The sequence below is a fragment of the Schistocerca serialis genome, chromosome 1 (assembly GCF_023864345.2).
Source record: "Schistocerca serialis cubense isolate TAMUIC-IGC-003099 chromosome 1, iqSchSeri2.2, whole genome shotgun sequence".
In the NCBI taxonomy this organism is placed as follows: domain Eukaryota; kingdom Metazoa; phylum Arthropoda; class Insecta; order Orthoptera; family Acrididae; genus Schistocerca; species Schistocerca serialis.
Genome location: NC_064638.1, coordinates 944,618,316 through 944,635,315, shown reverse-complemented (window position 1 = coordinate 944,635,315; position 17,000 = coordinate 944,618,316). Strand labels below are relative to the sequence as shown.

At 39.6% G+C, this 17,000-nt stretch overlaps 1 protein-coding gene and 1 non-coding gene across 3 annotated transcripts in view; one reads left to right on the top strand and one right to left on the bottom strand.

The window, feature by feature from the left end:
- LOC126412530 (transcription elongation factor SPT6) overlaps positions 1-17,000 on the top strand; it is a 163,307-nt gene that overhangs the window by 42,683 nt on the left and 103,624 nt on the right. For both annotated transcript variants that reach the window (XM_050082184.1, XM_050082176.1), the window contains 3 exons: positions 2,325-2,462; positions 14,085-14,193; positions 14,277-14,417. In XM_050082184.1, the coding sequence (XP_049938141.1) occupies positions 2,325-2,462; positions 14,085-14,193; positions 14,277-14,417 (388 nt within the window). The remainder of the gene's footprint in view (positions 1-2,324; positions 2,463-14,084; positions 14,194-14,276; positions 14,418-17,000) is intronic.
- On the bottom strand, positions 14,969-15,043 carry Trnal-caa (transfer RNA leucine (anticodon CAA)). Its single transcript has one exon. It is a non-coding gene; the product is annotated as a tRNA-Leu (tRNA).

Below are 17,000 nucleotides of genomic sequence, written 5' to 3'. Positions count from 1 at the left end.
GGAAAGGCGGCAGCGGGAGAACTACTTTTCGAAATGAATACCGACTTATTAAAAAATATGTTCAATTCAGAGCTGGCTATGTGGGCTCTTTGTAGAGTTCACTCAAGCTAACTCAACATTTTTAAAGCTTTCTCAAAAATCTTCCATTGTTTCGTCATTAATAACTTTAATTATTTCCTTGGGGTGTTTCTGGACTGTACATGTGGCTATGTTATGTGATGTGACTGATTGTGCATCATAATCTGACTATCCTTTTACCATAGGATAGCCATCTGCTGCATGAATACCTTATCAGTTAGGGCATCACTTTCTTAAGCTATTTCACTAGGGAAACTTATGACTGATACTAAATTGTAAATGTCAAATACACTCATGCTCATAAATTAAGGATAATGCTGATACATGGTGAAACAACACTCTGGTGGGCAGTTTGCGGGGTATGACCATGCGGCCATGCGGTGCATTTGACCTGCGGTCATCGCATGGTGGCACTGGCAGCAGTCCACATACTCAGAGGTGTGTTGGTGCTTGTCAGAGTACAGTGCAGCGAGTAAGTGTGCAGACATTTTCAGGCATGCTAATGGTGACTGTGTGTTGAAAATGGCTCAAAGATCACATATAGCTGAGTTTATGAGGGGTAGAATACTCGGTCTACTGGAGGCTGGTCAAACTTAGCAGGTCGTAGCATGGGCCCTCCGTGTGCCACAAAGTGTGATCTCACAATTATGGCAACGATTACAGCAGACAGGAAATGTGTCCAGGTGCTACAGTACGAGACGTCCACGGTGTACAACTTCACAAGAAGACCGATATCTCATCATCAGTGCCCGCAGACGGCCACGGAATACTGCAGGTAGCCTTGCTCGGGACCTTACTGCAGCCACTGGAACAGTTGTCTCCAGACGACTGAACAGACATGGTTTATTCACCCGGAGACCTGCAAGATGCTTTCCACTGACCCCTGATGACAGGAGAGCCCATAAAGCCTGGTGGCAAGAACACAGTACATGGTCATTGGGCCAGTGGTCCCAGGTTATGTTCATGGTCAAGTCCAGATATAATCTGAACAGTGATTCTCACCAGGTTTTCATCTGGTGTCAACCAGGAACCTGATACCAACCCCTTAATGTCCTTGAAAGGGACCTGTATGGAGGTTGTGGTTTGATGGTGTGGGGTGTGATTATGATTGGTGCACGTACACCCCTGCATGTCTTAGACAGAGGAATTGTAACAGGTCAGGTGTATCGGGACTCATTTTGTACCCGTATGTGCACCTTTTCAGGGGTGCAGTGGGTCCCACCTTCCTCCTGATGGATGATAATGCGTGGCCCCACTGAGCTGACATCATGGAGGACTACCTTGAAACAGAATATATCAGGCAAATGGAGTGGCCTGCCTGTTCTCCATACCTATATCCCATCGAGCACATCTGAAATGCTCTCGGACGACATATCGCTGCATGTCTTCAAACCACTAGGACACTTCAAGAGCTCTGATAGACACTGGTGCAAGAGTGGGAGGCTATAACTCAGCAGCTGCTCGACCACCTGATCCAGAGTGTGCCAACTCGTTGTGCGGCCTGTGTACCTGTGCATGGTGATCATATCCCATATTGATGTAGGGGCACATGCGCAGGAAACAGCGGCGTTTTGTAGCACATGTGTTTTGGGATGGTTTTCTCAACTTATCACCAATACCATGGACTTGCAGATCTGTGTCGTGTGTTCCCTACGTGCCTATGCTATTAGCACCAGTTTTGTGTAGTGCCACATTGTGTGGCACCACATTCTGCAATTATCCTTAATTTATGAGCATGAGTGTAGATTCTTTCAGCTGTACCTTTAATGTTGTAAGATTTGCTGTTAGTGAGGCTAGAATAAGTTGTTTCCAGCGGGTGTATGGAGCAGGATTTACAGCGGAACTGGTTACACTGAAAGGAGCCAAGGGTTAAGGTGGTTGTATGGGAAGAAAATCGGTGGACTATCATCTCAGTTTAGAACTTGCATTAATATGCAGATACACATTCTAGTTTGCTTTGAACAGTTCATGAAAAATACTGTTGATGAATTAAAGGTCTCAGGTTTAATATTATTTGCAATAAGACGTGAGGAGTGCAGATGATGGACTAAGTGTATTAGGCTTAGTGCTGTTTGCTGTAATATGTGTTTAACACTTTTGGTTCACCTTGTAGCTTACTGATGGCATGTATTTTTTCCTGATCATTACTTATATAGTCCATTTCTGTGATTCACAGTTTAGTTTTATCATGTTGATACTTTATTTACTATGTATTTACTACAGTTTTCCATTTCTTATACTTGTAGAGCCCTGCAAGAAGCCCAGGACATTTTTGGTGTGGACTTTGATTATGATGAGTTTGAGAAGTATGGTGAAGATGAATATGAAGAAGAAGAGGAAGATGATGAGTATGTTGATGATGACGGAGAAGATGCTGAAAGAAGGTATGTACATGTTGTGTTCCATTATATCTTATTCTGCCATCTCTTGGAAAAAATTTGTGTTACTTTTCATTTCACATTATACTTCATAGGTAATGTCCTGTTCATCATGTTCCATTACCACTTGCATGTCACATTATTCTTGAGGTTGACTCATATTTCTTCACAGAATCATTCATCATCTTTATCTAGATATCAAGTTAAGTGTGACAGCATACATATCGGTTTTTATTTATTTGTGCGTGACTAGGGTTGATAGCAGTATGCCTATTAATTTTCCAGTTTAAATATGACATAATAAATGCAGTGGCCATTTTATGAAATTGTAGGCAATGCTGAATACACCATCTCGTATTGTGTGCTTTAAGAGCATTTGATACAGCTGTTGTCTTACTGCCATGCCAGACTGCAAGGGCAATATGGCCAAAACTGTTCTGATGCCATTTTTATGAACCATCCAAACCAGGTGTATTCTTGTTGTTTTATAATGTACATCCTTAAGAATTTGCAGGTGAGTGGCTCCCTGTTGGATGTGGGTGGACATGCAGATGATGTAGGTAACCAATTTCTTGTTGAAATACTTTGTTAACAATCCTAAACAAACATAGAGCAGAGTGGCTGCAACAGGTGGCGGGAATGACCCTTAGGCCTGAGTATGCCAGCACAGATGCCCCAGTGCAGGTGTTCTTCGGGGATGAGAGCATTACCTTTGCATTTTGGCTGCAGCTGCTACCTTCATCAGGAAGGCAGGGGTGGTGAAGCAGTGATTGGTGGGCAGGGAAAGGTAGCAGGTCTGCCGTCTGCCCCTGGTGTCAGGCATGGACCCCACAGGCTAGGGAGTGGCAGTGCTGAGCTGGCTGGGTCTCCCTGCTGCCTCGGACCTTGTAGCAGTAGTGGAGCTGCTGGCTCCTAGGATTCCAGGCAGTCAGTCAGTGGTTGGTGGTTTGCATCCCAGAGATGGTGGTAGCTGTGTCAAAATTACAGTGCTGGCCAGCACAGACCAAAGCCATACTATTGATCAGCTATTCAGTGATGCTGGGCTGGCCTGGGAGGGATTTAAATATCGCTGTCCAGCGGTGACCATTGAGGAAGTAGGCAAGTTTCTGAGTCATGTTGAAACATCTCGAATGGGGCCAGTGTTCTGGATGCAGACCTCATCATTCAGAAGGAGATCAATGTGAAAGGGGCCCAACAGCAAAAGGTTGTTGCACTGATAGGCCTTCGTCCGCAGCACACTGGTAGGCCTTCTTCCACAGCAGCTGATGGTGACTGTGGCCTGGTTATGGCTCTGGACTGTGCCACAGTTTTATGCCATTACATTTCCTTCCTCCTTAAGCCTCATGTACACAATCAAACAATGTGTCAAATTTTACTATGTTTGCCATATATTTGGCTGTTTACTGCACTATGTGATGTCTTAGCAAACATTAAGTGTGTTTGCCATATTTGGCAGAAATTTTGATTGCTGGAAAATTTGACAAAATAGTACATGTTACTTGTGTTGATGTTTCACCACATATGTTTAGTGAATAATAGTTATATTAAAATTTGTCTTCCAGTATTGTATGTTTCCACAATCATGGAAACTATGGCTAAGGATAAAAACAAAATAATCACTGGCAATTACCAAAATGGTAGAGGTGTCACATCTTTCCCAGCCATGTTTTGTGCAGGAAGAGGTTAAGGAGGAGGTCAATATTCTATGCACAGCGTGTAAGCAGGAGTGCAATAAAATTAAAAAAAAATCGAAGTTCTCAAGTTCTTCCATGGTGATATGTTTAAAGAACAATCATTAGAGGATCAAGTGGAAGAGAATAAATGTTCATGTACTTTTGACATCTTTTTCAGTGTGAGGTTGTAGCAGCACTAAACCGGTTCTCATGTGTATATTTCCCTCTCATTTTAAACCATTCCCTGGACCATCATCTTGTTTACTCCTCCTCCTCCAAACACATTGCCAAAGTCAGTGTTGTAAATGCTTTACCTGCGTTTGTAGCCATTCCCACTAATGTCAGAATAAAGCATACACGAACAATGTCTGCTTCAGAAATGAGCATAAATTGACAACTTTGTTGTTGCGTGTTTTGGTTTGTTTGACAAATCCCTGGCTAGATAAGAGTGAATTTGACAAATAAGTGTGATAGTTTACGAGGGCCATAAGATTAATGTGGTCCACCAGATTGCTGTTAGAGTGTCTAGTTGCAACAGAGACACTGATATATCTGTTATTGTTTCTACACTTTACATTCTGACGCACAAATTCAGAACAAAAATTTCTTGCATGACTAATCTAATCTAATCTGATCTGATCTTTTACCCTTGGCTTGTCCTTCTGCCCTTTTTCCGTTATGTTATATACACTGTCTCATTGGTGTGATGCTCAAACTTGCGAGTTTCTAATCTCACTCACAGAAGTTGAATCGCTTCTTCATTGGTGGGCCAGGTGACTGCTATGGAGGTGCAGGTTAAAGGAAGGTGAAAGTGGAATTCTATTATCATCAGAATCATACAGGCTGCTGATGTGGGAAGTTCCTTTCACGATGAGTTGGTGGCAATGTGCAGTCCAATATTTTTTTGCATGGTCGAGCAGGTGTTCCATCACCACATCACTATTTCATGTGGCCATCATCTGAGCTAGAGAAGCAGGAAGTGGTGGTTCTAGCATGTCATTTAAGTAAGGAAGGTTTTCCTTGGTCAGGTCTCAGAATATAGGTCTGATGGTAGATTAATGATGTTGGTGTTCTGGGTTGTGGTTTTGGTGATAACGGTGGTTAACTGGAAAGAAGATCTTAAAATGTTCCTTTGTGTGCCAGTTATCAACATCCTTTCTCCCTGCAGTTCTGTGGGTTGTTTGCTGTATAAATGACCCTGTTCATAGTAGATGCAAATGACAACTACTGGTTTTGGTCCTGAAAATAGCCAGTGTGACCCTATCTTCTGAAAGAATTCGGCTTCACTTGTGATGACCTCCTGGACCACTTGGTCACAGGCTTATCGGAGTGAAACAGAGTGTACTTGCATGACTCAGGGACTGTGCATAACCATTCTTTGTGCAGGAGGTAACTTTTCTGGTTTGGCCCTGTGATAATTCTGTGGTGGAGAGTTGTACTTCCTCTAACTTCCCATCACCTTAAGTGACTAAACTGACCTAGCAAACATCCATTATAAAAAATCTTTTAATGCTGAAGTGCAACACACAGTCACACTCATTTACTGGCAAACTACTTCCTTTTGCAAGTCAGCACAAGCACTTTTTCACAAACCACATACTTAGTAAAACAACAAACATACTGCACCATGCAACATCAATGTTTTTCTTCTAAACTAAGTTAGACACACTTTAAGGTCTCACCTGTATTGCAAATAAAAGTTTTACCAGAAAAATTCTTTTAACCTAATACCTAAACAAAATGTTTCCTTTGCACTCGCTTGTGGATCTCTTTCAAAAGCAAAACATAGACATAATCATAATATATACTCACAAATATCCCTAATAACTAATACAGAAACACAAAAAATTAGCTTGCAGATCTTATGGCATATGGGCATGTTGGAAGAACTGATTCAGTTGTCTAGTTTTACTTTTCTGTCTCATATTGTATCCGACCACTTCCCTTCCCCTTTGGAAGGAGCTGCTAGCAAGAGAGGCAGTGCTTCTGGTTCACCATGAAATGGATGAATTCTTCCTACATACACCACTGTGCTTCATATCAGAAGTCATAGTTTAATGTTAACCAGAAACATCATATCAGTTACTTGATAAGGTCCTCGATAACAAGACATGAACTTTTTAGTTTTTCCTTTCGGCATCTAAGAGTTAGATAGCATTACCCACTGTTGGATGTCCTACTTAGGCAATTTTGCCTCTCTATTGTGAGTGCCTTCCTTCATTCCAAGGGCCATTGTAATCTGCTTTTTAATGTGGTGCCATGTACTTTTTGACCTTTTAACAAAATTCCAAATGAAGATATGCCCTATTCTTGGATAGGCTTGCAGGCTTGGAAAGGTGAGGGCATTTTTTGACCAAAAATAACCTTATATGCTAACAAACACACATTTTTGCGGATCTTTGAGTTCTGCTCCTACTACATATAATAGTAGTGTGTCTCAATCATTATGGCTACTACTTACGTAACAACAATTTCCCTATAATATGATGTTCCCTTTCAGTCATGCAATTTGTTTTCAGATGTAGTGCACTAGTTCGTAACTTTCTTATGCATATTATTGAACACAATTGCGTCAATAACTCAATATGTAAAGGTAATGTCTTGGTCAGTTATTACGGCCTCCAGCATTTTGAACTTCAGTATCCGTTGGTTAACCATAGCCTGTGCCACCGGTTTCTGCCTGTTGATTTGGCTTGTAGTAGTGGCCAAGAAACGTGAGAAATGATCAGTTACAGTTTATGCATATCAATTCACTGTTGGTGTTTGTGCAAAGGAACCCAGAATGTCCATTCTGATTATTTGGAATAGTCTGTCCACCTCGGAAAATCTTTGTAATGGGATTTACTGATAACTCAGCTCGACTCTTTGAGCCCAAGAAATGCATGTCTTGATGTGAAACTGTACATCTTGCTTCCTTGTAGGCCACCAATAATTTTCTGCAACATGGTGCTCTGTGGCACATCATCTGCCCTTCCAAAATGGAATTGTGAGCCTGCCTCAGTACTTTGTCCAGCGAGCTTGCTGGCACAATTTATGTGGCAGCTGCACCTTGATTACTTGTACAGCACTCTATCATCAGAGCTGAATTGCACTTGTCTCACAAACTGCAAACGTGGTCCGTGGCCTGAGCTCTTCGCCATTCTTCTGTTCTTATCCCAACACATTCTATTCATGTATTTTGTGACTAAGTCTGTCCTTGTTTCCATGAGATTTCCCAGAATGATGTACAACCTCAAAATCAAATTCGCGTAGCCATAAAGCCAGTGGCTCAGATGACTGGTTGGATCTCTTAGTCCCAGAAGCCATTTCAGAGCTGTGTGAGCCATTATGATCTAAAAATGTTGCCTGTACAGATAATAATGTAAATAGGTGATGCCAAAAATTGGAACAAGTATTTCCTTTTGAATAGTTGAATAGTTGTTCTCCTTCTCATTGAGCTGTCGAGATACAAGGGCTATTGGGTGTTCTTTCCCATATACCCCTTGACTCAAAACACGGCCTACAGCAAGGTTGATTGAGTCATGTGACAATATAAACTGTTTTTGATAGTCAGGAAAATGGAGGGTGAGACTGGTGGCCAATCAATCTTTTAATTGTTCAAATGTTGCTTCACAATCTGGATTCGAGTGATACTTTACTTCCTCCTTTAATAACTGTGTAATGGGTCTTGCTAAACGTGCAAATTTTGGAATAAATTTTCTGTAAAAATTAATGATCCAAAGATATGACTAATTCCTTTACTGTGCTATAAATATCCTTAATGGCTTGTTCAAGTCAGGGGTCATTTTTTACTCAGTCTTGGCCAATAATATTGCCCGAGTAGTTGGCCTCCTGTAACACAAAGTAGCGCTTTCATAAACTAAGTGTCGGTTGTACCATATGTAACTGATCAAAGACCTCTTGTAGATGCACCACATGTAGGTAGACACGCATTGTTTCTGTTTCAAACCCCGTAGCACCCTGTGTAACAAGTATTAGAAAATTAAGTTGCCTGTGCATTTTTCAAACTGAATGACATCTGACAGTACTGTTACTAACCAAATGTAACTAAAAACACCATTTTAGGTCGATCATCCAAATCCAAGGTGGCAAAGTAAGGGCATTTCCTCAGATTGTCTAATGTCTCCCTAATTTTTAGTACTGGGTAAGCATCCATGATTGTCGATTCATTTAAAGACCTAGACTGCAGCAGAATCTATCAGCCTTCTTACCACTGGGGACTTCTTTGGAATGATGATGGTAGCTGCTGCATAGGGACTGGTGCTTTTTTCTACAACTCCAACTCGGAGCTGTTGCACAATAAACTCCTCCGCCATTGATTATAGATGGTGTAGGACTCGATATGGTTTTTGTTTGGCTCGTTCCCAGTGGGAATTCTGTGCTGCACTAGCATAGCTGGCAGTGGGCTAGGTGGGGTAAATAATTCTGTGTAATCCTCCAATAATATCTCCATGTTGCCCTGTCACGTCCTTTAAGATGTGACACCTTTCCCCTTAGTGTGATTAAATTGACAGACTCCTGGCTTTGAGTATTGTACACTGAAATCTCTATTCAACGCCTTGTCATTGTAACACTTCTAAGTTGGCTGTCAATGCACCTCTCAATAGCCTCATAGAGTACAGTTGAAACCCTTTGTTATGGCTCATAAACAATCATAGATCAGTGTGTCTGGAGGAGGCAAATAGCAACTGGTGGACCAAGTGTGCTGGCATGGATACACCAATACAGGCATTAGTGGATGGCAGCATACAGTTTTCTATTACCTCTGCATTCTGGTGGATGGTTGCTAGCTTCAAAAGGACGGGGTAGCAGCAACCAATTATAGGCAACAGGGCTGTCCCGGGCATTGAGCATAACACCACAGGCAAGGGAGGGGTGATGCTCAGCTGAGTGTCTGTTGCAATATGTCTTGCACCGTGTGGCAGTTGTGGGTTGGCTGGCTACCACGAGCCCAGCAGTCAGTGGTTTGTATATCCCAGAGATGCCATTGGTGGCTGCATTACATGTACAGTGCTGGGTGGTACAGACTTCATCATACTACTGCCCAGCTGTTCAGTGATGAGAGGCTGACCCTTGGGAGGGGGTGGGGTTAAATACCACTGACCTTTGTGGAAGAAGTCATGTTTTTGGGTCACATCGAAACATCTTGAACGAGGTCAGTGTTCTAGGTGTGAGTGTCATTGCACAGAAGGAGGTCGATGCGAAAGTGATGCGACAGTGAAAGGTTGCTGCATTGACTGGTCTTCATCCGCAGCTGCTGCCAGGGACTGCAACCTGGTTACGGCTCTGGACTGTGGTGCAGTTTTATGCCATTACAGTTTGTTTGTGTGAAATTGGTTCCAATCGTGGCCTTGACAACATTTTCTTGATAATAGCTAATGCTTCTGTGGAAGTCATGACAGTAGTGTTTCTTTCTACCTTTTGAAACTCTGCAATGGTGCCAAAATGCAAACATTTTAATTGTAACACAATCTACAAGAGGAGATACTGGTATGAATAATAGTTTGTGGATGGCGATTGGTGTCATAGTGGTGTTACCCTGTTACCCCTTTTGAAGAAAGGCACCTGTGAGATTTTAGTGTTTAATAAGCAGAGGCACTGATTTTTGATTGACAAAAATAATGAAAATAATAAAAGTTGGTAAGAGTACAACATTTTTTCAGCAGGGGAAAGTTTTGCTGACCAGTTCTGAAATCAGAAGTTCTACTTCGTGATATTATGTACAACACAAGACTAATCCCCCATAACGTTGTCCAAAATATTATTGCTACTTTTAATTTCATGTAAAAGTCTTGGCAAAATTCATATAGCCCATTTGTTCTTACTTTATCACAGGAGGAACAACCGAGGGCATAATCTTTCACTCGTTTTATCTTCTCCAGTACTGACAAAAGCAGTGTTTCAGAGATGATGTTTTTAAATTTCTGCTGAGATATTTTGTTTCTAATTTCATGAATTATTTTCACAGTTGTTATAATGTTTTTAATGACGTGAGTTGTAGGCTGTGCTTTGCAATTTTAAGATTGAAGCAAAATTTCCCAACCATTTATACCTCTCAAAAGTTATTGTGTTACTCCTGTTGAGTAGTGATAGGTCTATTGAACTGACTCAACTTCACTCCAAAATTCAGTTTCTAAATGAAAGATAATTACCTAAAATTGCCTTTTTCTATATCATTATCTTACATTTAACATGCTTTCAACATCACTTTGTCTCAGTGTTTCTCAACAACTGGAACAACGAAACAGAATTTGCACAACTGTTGGAAAGGGCTGTAATGATGGAATACAGTTCCACCACAGTAAATGCACAGACCATAAAAACTGTCTGGGGATTATTTTTTTCCTAGTTTCCATGCATTTATTGAAAATCTCGAACATTGTCAAAACCAATAAATTGTTAAAGTTCATCTATCAAAGATATTGGACTCAAGCTGAATTTGAATTGTAAAAACCTGAAATAATCAAACAATGGAAAATCCAGGATGGAATGTAACAATACCAGAGAAGGAAAGTTGCTACTCACCATATAGTGAAGATGCTGAGTCGCGATAGGCACAACAAAAAGATTCACACAGTTATAGCTTTCGGCCATTAAGGCCTTCGTCAGCAGTACACACACACACACACACACACACACACACACACACAACTTGCACACACGTCTGCAGGGTTTCAGCTCTCTGAGACTGCACATGTGTCTGCAAGTTGTGTTTGCATTTTTGTGTGTGTGTGTGTGTGTGTGTGTGTGTGTGTGTGTGTGTGTGTGCGTGCACGCGCGCATGCACGCCTGTGTGTATGTGTGTCTACTGCTGAAAACATGTAATAACATACCTATATTGGGTGTTTGACTGTGACTGTGACTGTGAATATTTATAAACAGGCTTCTTAGGTTGTGACTGTGTGACCGTTCACCCTCTTTGTTTCTTCATTTGTTGTCCTCGGTGTCGACGTACTTGCTGAAAAAATAGAGGATGGAAGTGCAGTACTGTCTACTGTAAATGATGTAGTCGAGTCGACAGGCACACATTTGTGTTTCACAGTTGTTTACTTTCACTTTTCACAACCCCCTCATATACACCTTTAATATGGCCAGTGAACTATTGTTTAACTTTCAATAAGTTTTCACCCGAACATCCACATACTGCTGCAATAATTTACTGCTGAATATCTATGAGCAGTAAAAACATAACCACATAATTCACAGTTCTTTTGGAACAATCAGCTATGTATGGAACAGACACTTTCATTGTTTTAGCACATGGCCTCATTGTGTTACACTTATTTCACAGTTACTTTGATGCATTTTTGTTGTTCTAACCAACACAGGTTTCTCATCTGAAACTCGGCCATGGACTGTCTGTCTCGTTACCAAAAATTGGGCCCTTATATAGCTTCACAATAATGGGTACTGAAACTACACATTGTTCAAAGTTTAAGTTACAGAAATTACAATTAAAACTTAACTCATTAAATTAACTGAATACATTGAAAATTTTGTTCTTTTTAACAGTTTCTTCTACTGCAAGAGTAAGGCCGAATTATTTGTTTAAATTATGAAATTAACAAATAGAAGTATGCAAACATTCTTTGGACAAAACTGTTAATTACTTTGTAATTAATTAAGATCCAGCTTTGCTAACATGTTTTCGAATAGAGCCAAAAAGATCATTTAAGAATACTATTAGTTGTTCCTTCAAATGTTTATAATTAGTACAGAATTTATATTTGTTTATACATCAACAATAGAATTTAAGTTATGCAACAATTACTGATTCCACCCTATAACAAAAGTATTAACTAGGAGTAGTCAAAATAAATTATAAAATCAATTACATACGTAAAACTAAGCACAAAATTAGATCTGGTGTTATATTCTTTAAAACTGAGGGCCAACCTTTCTCTTTTATGAAAATGCAGATTATACTCATGTATGTTAATGGTAATCAGTTAAAATTAAAAAAAAAAAACGAATGTAAGGAGGCAGATGGCAAAACACGAGGGGAAGTAAAAATATCCCATCTTGCTTCGTCACAACTGCCAGTCACAGTTCTTCGTTGTTATCTTGCTTAAATTATTTTAACACTGCAACATGGTTAGAGATAAGGCACCATCATCTGCCTGATGCTGCTTGAACAAACCCTACATGACACAGAATGAAGTTTTACTTGAGGATGAACCTTGACAGGTTTTTCCAACACTGCCCCATAGCATACAGATGCCAAAAAGCACTCTTCAGCTGAAATGTAGGCAGGCGTCGATAGTCAAGGCTACCAGCCAGGTGGACTTATTGCAAAGTTCAGCACATGGGCAAGCTGCTTGGTCACTCCTGTCAGTGTGCACTCTACTAGGGAAGTACGACCATTTAAGTTGCAGCCTACCTGCCTAACTGCCGACATGTAAGCTGTTTACCCACATTGAACCACCTGTTCCTGTGCATGCTCTGCTGCCTGTGGTCACTCAAGTTGGAATAGCCCGCTTTAAAGCTTTTATAGGAAAAAATTGTCTTTTCAAAAAGAGATATTTACTATTTTGAAATAGACTGATTTCTGTACAGTAGGCAAATTTTTAGAGCAGTTGTCCATTACGCAATAGCAAGATGTACTGTACAACACACAATAGTAGGTATATTCATCCACATCTCTTTGAAATTTGTGCTTTGGGCTGTTAGCTAAACATTTGATTTTCATGTTAGTGCAGGTATGGTGCCATTTTGCAATTGGGGTGTTTGGAGAATAACCCACTATTGCCAATTACTTGGAGAGAGCATAGTCCAGACGTGGTGTGGGATACACACAGTATGACTCAGCACATACCTGGTGATGTGAACACCATTCTAACAAATTTCTTGCCACAATAAATTAAGATGAAATGGTCAGTTCTTACATTAGACACACCAGCAGATTATGAAAAAGATGCTGCTGTTAAATCCTCCAAAATAAGATGACACAATAACTATGTACTGCTTAATAAATTTCAAATTCTATTAAATATGAGTAAAAATGCAAAATGAAAGCAATAGGGAATTAAATCAGTTGTTGCATATTTTTAGTGAAAATTTTGTTTCATTACTACAGTACGCTCACTGCACTTCATGATGAATGTTTTCCATGATAAAATGTAACAGCTTCAGAATTATACGTACGCAGGATGGCCAAAAACAGCCTGAAAAGCTTGTAAGGGTGTTGCAGGTAGGTTGTCCTGAGAAATAATTGTTAAGAAAAAATTGAATGTATTGTGCCATTTCCAAGTTAATTACCATTGAATTTATATAGTCAGGCCATTGCTTGTGCAATTTGAGTAGCCTGCCAGAGACAATGTTGCCAAACATATTCTTTTGTTTGGTTTCCTAAAACCAAAGAAGAGTGTGATACAATAATTGGACATGGGGTAGTAGTAAGGATTGAAACTGAGCCAAAGGCTGGGCAGTCTCATACGCTATCATCTATGCTGCGAGAACAACTGACACTAATTGTGACTGACGGGCTGCTTGAATTTGCACATGCAATTGACTGATTGGCTAACTTCACTGTTAATTAACTCAGAAACAGCAAAATGTATTAAATTTTTTTCTTAAGAATTATTTCTGAGCTAACCTACCCTGTAACACCCTTGCAAGCTTTCCAGGCTGTTTTTAACCACCCTGTATAGTGTTTAATTGTGTTTTAGCGAGAAACAATTAAATTATATCAAATAATTATTGCAGAGAATTAAGTTTCTCATCATCTGATGTGTTTAATGTAATATATTCTGCTCTTTGTTACTCCAAATCTTCCATTTTTTTCTTTAAAATGTTAAATAATTGGAATAAGTAATTGTGTAGAGTTTGGAATTTTTGCAAATCTATTTCCATTTTAATATGCCAATGTTGATGTACAAATTATTGTAATGTGCCATAGTAGAAGAAAGATCATGTAGTGTTTCACAATATGGTTTTCTTCTGTGCATATTTAAAGGAGGCGACCGAAGAAAGCAGCTCGCAAGAAGCCTACTAGAAAGTCAATATTTGAAATTTATGAACCTAGTGAACTGAAGAGGGGACATTTCACAGATTTGGATAATGAGGTATGTTATATACATGACTGAGAACATAAATTATGATCCTCATTGCATTTGTGTTTATTTTGTTTTTTATTTGTCAATTAAAGATCAGAGAGAAAGATATACCAGAGAGAATGCAACTTCGTGACATCCCTGTTACACCGGTTCCAGAGGGATCTGATGAACTGGATGATGAAGCAGAATGGATTTACAAACAAGCATTCTGCAAACCAACTATATCATGCCAGGTAATATAATATACATTTTACTATCAAATCAAATAATTGTTCCATGCTCATCTCCCGCACTGCCTGCAAGGCTATACAAGGAATCTATGTTTGTAGCACATGTGATCTACATACAACCAATCTCTTCACCTGTTATTGCCAGTAGATAAATCCTGACAGCACCACTGTTTCTTTAACCAAGCATTTCCTCATTGGTCCTCAAAAGACTGAGTAGACCCCTCGTCAGACCTTCCCAACTCAGAAAAAATCTGAGATGGTGCCAAGAATCAAACCTGGGTCCTTCATTATTGAAGGCAGTGGTGCTAATCATTCAATAACCTCTCTACTTCAGCCATCTTAGTTCTTTTGCTGCTCCATTAACAGAATTAATCTACTTTCAGTGCCACAATTCCTGATCTATCACCTTATTTATTTCAGCTCCGTTAACAAGTTCGACTCTGGTTGATATTCATCTCATATCTTTTTCCAAGACATTGGCATGTCCAGAATGAGATTTTCACTCTGCAGCGGAGTGTGCGCTGATATGAAACTTCCTGGCAGATTAAAACTGTGTGCCGGACCGAGACTCGAACTCGGGACCTTTGCCTTTTGCGGGCAAGTGCTCTACCAACTGAGCTACCCAAGCATGACTCACCCTCCCTCCTCACAGCTTTACTTCTGCCAGTACCTCGTCTCCTACCTTCCAAACTTAACAGAAGCTCTCCTGCGAACCTTGCAGAACTAGCACTCCTGAAAGAAAGGATATTGCGGAGACATGGCTTAGCCACAGCCTAGGGAATGTTTCCAGAATGAGATTTTCACTCGCTGTTAAAGGTTATTTTTTGCTCTAGTGTTAAATGTATGGGTGTCACTATTCTTTTCATATTGTGCTGAATTATGTAAGATGAATTTCACTTTTTCAGTTTGAGTACTGTTAAAAAATTTTGTTTCTGCTGTTATTTATATGTAATTCTTTTTTCTCTTTTTGTTGTCATTTATTTACCAACTTTGCTATACCTACCAGTACGAGATTCTCTCTATCTATCAGTCTTGGCCATTATCTGATCTTTTGATTAATACTTTCCAGATGAGAAGATGACCCTTTCCTAAAGTTCCTGTGTTGTTTAGTGTTTTGAGCTGCACGTTTACACCTCCCTGTTCATATCCAAAATTCATACCTACATCTTTACGTTTTCCAATAACTGCAGCGTACCTTCATTATTCTTAGAAGTTAGTGTGGATGCGTATACTATTTGGTGTATTTGCTATAAGATTTACCTTGTGGTTCAAAAGTTAAAGGGCATTTTCAATATTGTACAATTTTTATCAAATTGTTTTATTTGTGATCAGTTAACATGATTTCATGAAGCAGTACCACATGTCTATTGTAAGGGCAGCTAAAACCTTTCTTTCTGCAGCCAATTTTTGAATGTTTGCAGGTTAACAAAATCCTGTTTATTCCTTAGCTTCTGTTTACAACTACTTTACCTGCATTTACTGGCCTTGTGTTACTGTGATTGTATCTTTCATGCAATCTGTAAAGCTCATTCTGTCTGTCATCCATGGTTGCTGGCTACATGCAAGGTGTGGTAGCACAGTTTCTGCTACCCTCAGCTAAGGCTTTGTATTGCTTGAGTGACCAGCTAAAGAGCACGTTGGAGTAAACAGGCTGTGAGAATGTGATAACAATAACAAAATTAACACTATAGATTTGATTTTGTGTAATGGGTAACAAGGTGACTAAATATTGATCCAAGAAACCATATTGAAACTGTCAGTTTGGCATAAATTTGTTTACACTTTCTAATGGTAAGAAGAAAACCAAATTTTAATAGCTTATTTTCGGTTGTAAGAAAGTGCATTCTCACTGTGAACACAAAGCTGTGATGTCAACTTTGTTAAAACAAAATTGTGGGGCTGGACAGTATAATATAACTAGTTTTTGTAGTACTAAAAGAGACATCAAAATTCCTGAGGACCCTCCAAACTTGAAGCCAGCTGTGACAATCAATCTCCTGCATTATATTTCAGTAATTATGACAAAAGTTATAATTTCTGGAACCTATTGAGTATACGACAGGCTACGTTGTATTAGTGGTCAGGATCGGCCTCTACATTCTTATTGTACAAAATGTAGATTATGAGGTCCATCTGTAAGATGTTCAAAATTTCTTCCCAGTAAAAGGTCTTAAACATAAATAAAAAAAACAAACATTTTTTTCCTCACTCATGGATAAAGAAATAAATTAGTTTAAATTTGAGACTACTGACATAGGCATGTCCAGCCAGCAGTTTGCAGGAAAGCATCAAATCTGAGTGTGGACTTTACCAGTTGAAAATTCAGACCTGTGGAAGTCTATTATCAGAGCCGTAGTGTACCAAACAAGTGAAAATGCTTTACAAAACTTCAATGCCTGAAGTTGTGGATAAAAGACTTGTGCATACAGATAAGAGACTTGCAGTTTTAGTGGGTATATGGATAGCAGTTCTTTTACCTGGGCAGATCTAATGTGATACTTGTAATACGGTATTGCATGCAAGTAAGTTGTGAAAAGTGGCATTACATGTTGGCTGCTGGTTTCTGCCATGAAACTGATAGCCCAG